The sequence below is a fragment of the Nicotiana tabacum genome, chromosome 4, assembly GCF_000715075.1.
Source record: "Nicotiana tabacum cultivar K326 chromosome 4, ASM71507v2, whole genome shotgun sequence".
Taxonomy (NCBI): domain Eukaryota; kingdom Viridiplantae; phylum Streptophyta; class Magnoliopsida; order Solanales; family Solanaceae; genus Nicotiana; species Nicotiana tabacum.
The window spans coordinates 15965681-15973134 of NC_134083.1; the positions used below are offsets into that span (position 1 = coordinate 15965681).

Consider the following 7454-nt stretch of genomic DNA (forward strand, 5'->3'; position numbering starts at 1 on the left):
AATAAACTAACATTTAAAATAACAGACCTATTGAGTGATAAATCGAAAAAATTTTCTCATCATGAACATAAGAATTCAAGATATCTTGGTGCTACTAGACCTCAAATATCGAGCTCGGAACCCATATGTGAATATTTAATAATTAAATCTTGTATAATTATGAAAATTAATTATTTAATTTTATTATAATAAAAAATAGGTGAGTAACAAACAAACATATAAAATAATAAAACTAACATGTAAAATAATAAAACTAACATATTAAAGTAAAATAATGTAATTAATATTGTTCAATTTACAGTAGCCGACATGGAGGTTCCGCCTTTGCATCCCGGACCTGTCACGCTAGAGCTACTGTTGCTACAGGGCGAGCATAGGTCGTCGTCCTACATATGGGAGGGAGAGTTACTGGCCTAGACGTTCCCCGCCAGGAGAGTAGACGATATGTGGGACTTTCTTAGGGGCCACCCTCTCCATCCCCGTATAGTCAGACGCCTCCAGGATACGGGTTTTTATAGGATTATGGAGATCGGCCGGTTGCAACTCGATTGGTCTTTGATCACGACCCTGATAGAGCAGTGGCGACCGGAGACGCACACATTCCATTTGTCCATTGGTGAGGCCACTATCACGCTTCAGGACGTGGAGGTCCTGTATGGGCTGCCCGTTGATGGACATTATGTCGCTTTGCCGAATGCCATCAGAGAGTATACGATTTTGCAGTACCTGGAGATGCTACAGAGGCTCACCGGTTTCCAGCCACTGGATGAGACTGCATTGATTGGGGCCAGTTGTCTGCAGTTGACGCCCGTCCAGTAGCATTTGGAGGTGATGCACACTGACATCACAAATGATACATCGGAGCTTCATATTCACCGGTACACGAGGTTTCTGCTGCTGCTTATTGTTTGGAGGGGTTTTGTTCCTGAACACTTCGGGGAACCTAGTCAGCTTGATATTTCTTCATCATCTTGAGCGTCTAGATGATTTACATCATTACAGCTGGGGTGCTGCTGTTCTCGGTTACTTGTACAGGAAGATGTGTCGGGCGAGCATGGGCACCCAGCGAGACGTTGCTGGATTTTTGCCGATGCTACAGGTGAAAACATAGTCGAATACTCTATTAATTATAACATACCTAGTAAAAATATACCTTAAATTTTACGTCCGCTTTGTATATTAGGTTTGGGCCTGGAAGCGGAACCTGCAGTTGCAACCACCTCTACTACCCTTAGCTCTGGGTGCACCACCTCTGCTTCTCCCTTTAGCTAGGAGGTGGGTTGATAGGCGAGGATATGGACGGGAGTACGAGGCTCGACATAATCTCCCCTATTGCTGGGATTTGTTGGAGGGCGCACAGGTAAATGTATACCTAAGTTTACTTGGTCTGGCTTCATATGTGTTACGTATACTCACGTTTTCTGTTGTTACTTAATAGTTCATTTGGAGGCCATACAACGACGAGCTAATAGCTGGTTTGCCTGATTATTGCTCGACCGGCCGAATTATGTGGAGCTCTTCCGTCCCGTTGATGTGCCTTGATATTGTCGAGCATCATGCCACAGAGCGAGTACTTCGCCAGTTTGGCCACCCGCAGCTTGTACCCCACCGCCCGCTTGGCATATGACACATTACCAGCGGGATGATCTTTCCAGGGTGGACCAGACATATATGACATGGCTAGAGGCGCAAATCGATACTTGGGACCAGCGACATGACCTGATTCCACCCCCCCCTCCACCTGAGTGTTACACCCTATATTTTCATACGTAAAAATGTGTCGTAAGCAAATTAATGTAGGACAAAAAATGAGATAGTATTTAAAAGTATATAAAGTATGTTAATCATGTTACCTCTGAGGTTACAAATATTGAAGATCATGAACAACAAGTACAAAGAGGATTGGCCAGTTCAGAAGCTAAAGCAATTAAATAAAACAATGTTTCGTCGAAAGTCGACAAGTTGGGAATGTTCTAACATGTACCTTTGGGGTGAGACTAGGGTGATTAATATGATAAGGAGATTATGTTATGATTTATATTAGTCGTATGACATCCGTATGTTATGTTTTGAAGTCAAGCGAGTTATGGAACAAAAGTCGATGAAAGTCATCACAAGTTACATTCATAAGTTTTACTGAAACTTTGGGTCAAATGTAACTGCAATTTTCTCCCAATATATTTAGAGTTATGGGGTGTTCCACCCATAAAATTAAAGATCTATGAGTCTAATTTCCAACGCATTAAACCGTTCATCAATAAGACATCGGATTAGAGAGATATGGGTATGTTTGCGATACTGCACAAGCTGCTAGGTGACAAGTAGGTGTGTCACCTACTTGCTTAAATGAAAGCCCAAAAATGGGCCATTTCGGGTCGTCCAAAGAGGCCTTTTAAAGGCCTATTTTCTTCATATATTAGACTTAAAATAAAGCATAATAACCAGACATAAGCTCTGCAAAGAATCCTCTTAAATATTTCCCACAAACCCTAATTGATTTTCTCTCCCTTTCAAGTTCTAATTGGAGGTAAAACCTAGAGTTTGAAGAACCAAGATAGGAGCTGAGTTATCCAACAAATAAGGTGAGTTTACTGATCTCTTTCATCCATTTTTTCTGCTGTAAATTCATGGTAAGTCGTTCTATACTTGTAAGAACTCACGGGACGGTGATCGGAAGCCGTGAGTTCGAGTTATTCACTTGTAGCGGACTGTTTTGTGGACTGTTTTGTGTTGCTGTTGGGCTGCGTGTTTTACTACTATTTTGTGGAGTTTTGGAGGAGGAAGGGGGTGTAGAAACACCATATAAATGTAGGGTGGTTGGCTGGTCGTTCGTCATAACATTTTTGGGTCGTTTGACACTACTACGGTGGTCGTTTTGTGTATGAAGAGATTGGGGTGTGTTGGGTTGTTTTGTAGTATTTGATGGTGTATATAGGACTGGAAAATGATGTATATATGTTGTTATTATTTTGTTCTTGTATTGTTGGTGTTATCTTGAATTTGGAGGAAGTAAGGATTATAGGGGAGATGCTGCCCGTTTTAATACAAAATAAGTTTGTCGTTCGTTGTGCGATAGTTGTACCTTTCGTAACTTAACGATAGTATTATTATCATTCTTGTATATTAAGGTGCAAAGAGGTGAGTTCAACTTGGTGATTGGAAAGATTGTGATAAGGTATGTTAAGGCTAAGCCCTTCCTTTATTTTGGCATGATCTCGTAGCTACATGTGTTAATAATGAGACATAAAGAGAAGTTCGTATTCATGAATTTATTCACATTATTCTAGTCTCATAAGTTACAATATTATTCCTTATCGAGACTTCATATTCAGTTTAGTTTTGTCTTTATTCAGTCAAGAGAGCAGAGGGTCTCTCTCTCTCTCTCTCTCTCTCTCTCTCTCTCTCTCTCTGTCTTTATTCAGTCAAGAGAGCAGAGGGTCTATATATATATATATACAGTATTACACTATTTTCACCACCATCGAGCTATAATCGGTGGGCAGGCCCCTATTGGGCAACCTCTGATCAGATGGTAAGTTATATATACCGAGCCTACTGTGGCCGAGCGCCTATGAGCGAGCCCAGGATGGCCGAGGTACAGAGCCCAGTATGGCCGAGCGCCTATGAGCGAGCCTACTACGGCCGAGCAGTTACACGTACCGAGCCTTATAGGGCCGGACATTTATTTTACTTACTATATTGAAGGAGTTTAGTCACTATCAGCAGGTAAGTATATCTCCAGACCATCTTTGACTCTCAGTTAATTTCAGTTATCATATTATCAGTTCAGTTTTAGATTTCAGTTATTTTATTGCCTTACATACTCGGTACATTATTTCGTACTAACGTCCCTTTTCTGGGGGCGCTGCATTTCATGCGTGCAGGTTCAGACAGATAAACGGGTAGACCTACTCAGTAGGTGTTTCCCGAGTTCAGCCTGATCGGTAAGCTCCACGTCTTTCGGAGTTGCCAGGTCTAGAGTTTTTGTTTACATCTTATGTATATCTGTATATATGTTATGGGTAGGTCGGGGCCTTGTTCCGATCATAGTACATCTATCAGTAGAGGCTTGTAGACATATCCTGTTGGTTAGTGCAGTATGTTGGGTTTGTAGGCCTAGTATGTATATTTGATGGTTTGTCAGCTGTAGTAGCTATGACGGCCTTGTCGGCCTAGCTTTATATTGATGTTTAGTTAGCGCTAGTTTCCATTCAGTTTTATATTTTGCTTCGCAAATTATCTTGCAAGGTGGCCCCATGGCCAAAGTATGACATTATATGTTCAGAGTCCCTTAGTCGCAAATTGGTACGCCAGGTTAGGTGAGGCAGTGGGTGCTGGTCTCATTCCTAGGTTCGGGGAGTGACACTGAGCGGCCGGATGGTGAGCATGAGTATATGGCCTGGTACAGCACCGTTACCCGACTTTTCGTCGGGAATCCTGTTTATCGCTCTGGCGGTCGGTACGTTCCATACGCCGGGAGGTACGAGGCACTGGTATGTTATTTGGTATACTTACTTATAACGTTAACCTAGCGTTCCGTAATTTATATTTTACATGTTGTGCAGGTTATTGGCCTACATATGTTCCACCAATTGGGACTGCAGATGCAACAGTATACCGGTGAGGGAGCAACCGCTTTGCACGAGTATGGCCGGCATGTTACCGATTTGGCTTCTAATAAGTAGGGATTTTGACCGTTTATTTGCACTCTTTTACTTGCGTTTTAGCTCAAAAATGCTTAAAGGTATTCCCGAAAACTAATAAAATGTGCTTTTGTATAGGAACATTGGGAAACGAGCCAAAGAAGTCAAAACCAACTCATAAAGAAGTCAAAAGTGGACAAGGACCAAAACAAGGCAAAAGGCCCACAGTGCGGACCGCACAATACTGGCGGCTGCAAAACAAAGAAAGAGCCATGTCAGTTTTCCTTCAGAGTATGCGGACCGCACAAATATTGTGCGGCCGCAGAAGAGGAGATTCATAGAGCTGGTTTTGGGCAAGTTGAAGGAGTGCGACCGCACCATAATTGTGCGGCCGCAGAATAACAAGTGCGGCCGCACTCAATATTATGCGGCCCGCATAAGTCAAAGATCAGAGAGATGGGATTTCAAGTTCAAGAAGAAATGCGGACCGAACCATTTTTGTGTGGCCGTATAATCAAGAGCGCGACCACACTCATTTTTATGCGGTCCGCAAAAGTCTCACACAACCAGAGCTTAAGATTAAAGAGTACGGACCGCACTATAATTGTGCGGCTGCATAAGCAAGATTGCGGCCACACTCACAAATGTGCGGTTCGCAATAGTTGAAGAAGTGCGGCCGCAATCTAGAATTGTGCGGCCGCAGAACTAGAACATGTCAAGCCAAGTCTCGTTGTGCGGACCGCACACATAATTATGCGGCCGCACAACCACCGCATGGGTATTTTTGTTAGATATTTTCAACTTAGTATAAATAGAACTTTTTGTCATTTTTAGGGTATGTTTTGTTTTGGGAGAGCACCTGAGCCGTTTTCCTTCACTGTTTTGAGTAATATTGTACTAGATTAGCTTCTAATTATTAAATTTTCTTTCCCTAATCAATTGTTATGCATTTTATCTTAATTTCTTCTTGTATTTCTTCATTTTTCATAAGTGGCTAAATTTCTAGATATGGTTGTAGCCCAACCCTAGTGTGGATACTTAATGTGTGTTTGATTTAGGACTTGTTTGTGATTGGGTTAGTGATATTTAGCCTAGTTTTTGCTTGAATTCAAGAATTAATGGTTGCAAACATTGATTCATGTCTAATTGACTTAGTCCCTACTTGAGAAAGAGAGACTAAGTCTAGGAAAACTTGGCTAACAAGAAATTGGGGTGAACTCAAAAAATTGATAGCCCCAATTAAAGAGTTGAATCTAGAGATAGTAAGACCTGACTTGAGCAGTTATCACTTATTTTGTGCAATATCCATTTGGATTTGAGAAAGTCAAATTGAGCAAAATCACTCAAACTACCGAGAGGTATAGAGTGGGTAATTGCGTGTGATTGCTATATTACAACCCCGACTAATCAAGCTTGTCCTAGAGTTTTCAACCCATTAGGTAACCACCTAGGTGGTAGTCACGACCCTAGATCGTTTATCATTTGCAAAACAACCAAAACCAAAATTATTGTATTCTAGTTTTATAATTGCAATCAATAGTTTAAAGTAGAAGTAGAAACAACAAACAAGAATGTGAAAGTATAATCTAAGGCATATTGTACAATTACACTAAATATATACCTAATCCCAATTCTAACTCCCTGAGGATTCGACCCCGACTAATTTGACATTGACATTTGGCCTGTAATAACTCTTATACTATTTTTTTTCCTTTATCTTTATTTTCTCTTTGGTATGTATATATTATCCCCCTTCGTTAGATGTATATATTCATTTTACTTCGATTTGTATATTCATTTATCTTGCTTTCCGTAGTTTATTTCGTAGCTTCTTTACTTTGTCTTTATTAGTAGTAGAACTTCTTCTTTACTTTAGTAGTTTCTTTTTTATTTGTTAGCTTCTTTTTATGTTTGAGTGATCAATAAGCCTTTGGTTTTCTTAATACCACGGTTCTTTCCAAAGGTGGATTTTGTATGAACCGGGTGGCTCTTCCCAACGATGAGTGGCGTTACAACCTTCTTAAGGGATTGAGTCCGTTTTCTTTTATGTTTAGGTAAATATAGTAATAATGAATAAAAGAGTCTTTAACATGCTTCACTTGGTACCAACACATTTACCCACGACCTTATGGCTAAAAACAAATTGTTGGCAGAAATTAGCTCTAGTTGTGGCCTTTGACTCTTGTGTTGACTTAAGCAGTCATCGAGTGGTTCAGTCGAGCCATTTGTGATTCTCAATCACAACTAGGGTTATTGTGGGCCCTCGACTCCGTTCTTTTTAGCAATTCATCAGCGTGAGAGGTGAGGTATTGAATTGCAAGTCCAAGTACCCGTGCTAATAGTCTAGAACTTGCCTCGAATATTTTTCTAGGAGAAATTCTAAGTGTAGCTTGGCTTGAGAAATGATTGTAGGCTCTCCTTGGTCCAATTTGAAATTTGAAATCTTCCATAGCCTACCAATGTGATATCCCTAGTCAACCTATTTGAGCCTAAGCCCGCTTTCTTTCAATAACCACGTTACAAGCCTTTATCCATTTGGTAATGACCCTTTCTTGGCACCCGATCTTTCCTTAGCATTGTTGAGAAACAATTGGCAAAAAACATAAGTTTGGGGGAGAGACGAGGAGTTTGTAAGTAATAAAAGGTACAAAGAAAAGAAAGAAATGAATAAAAGGGAAGGCAAAGAAAAGAAAGAAAGAACAAAAAGAAAAATACCAAAAAGAAAGTGAATAAGGTAGAAAGTTGAAGGGATTCAAAAAAACAATGATGATAGGCATGGAGTAAATAGAAAAGGAGAAAAATGAATGTCAT

The 7454-nt window shown here is 40.5% G+C and overlaps 1 protein-coding gene across 1 annotated transcript; it reads left to right on the top strand.

Moving 5' to 3' along the window:
* The first annotated feature begins 522 nt into the window (after positions 1-522).
* LOC142179809 (serine/threonine-protein phosphatase 7 long form homolog) lies at positions 523-1718 on the top strand. The gene is made up of 5 exons (XM_075250685.1): positions 523-815; positions 1003-1099; positions 1184-1360; positions 1439-1570; positions 1656-1718. Exons 1-5 carry the CDS (start codon positions 523-525, stop codon positions 1716-1718), a joined length of 762 nt encoding a protein of 253 aa, XP_075106786.1.
* The last annotated feature ends 5736 nt before the right edge of the window (positions 1719-7454 follow it).

Bases quoted from the DNA above. Each gene is read 5' to 3' on its own strand.
- LOC142179809 (XM_075250685.1), top strand. From the start codon at position 523: ATGGAGATCGGCCGGTTGCAACTCGATTGGTCTTTGATCACGACCCTG. The intron at 1,361-1,438 runs GTAAATGTATAC...GTTACTTAATAG, and splicing joins ATTTGTTGGAGGGCGCACAG to TTCATTTGGAGGCCATACAA. The intron at 1,571-1,655 runs GTACTTCGCCAG...TGATCTTTCCAG, and splicing joins AGCATCATGCCACAGAGCGA to GGTGGACCAGACATATATGA.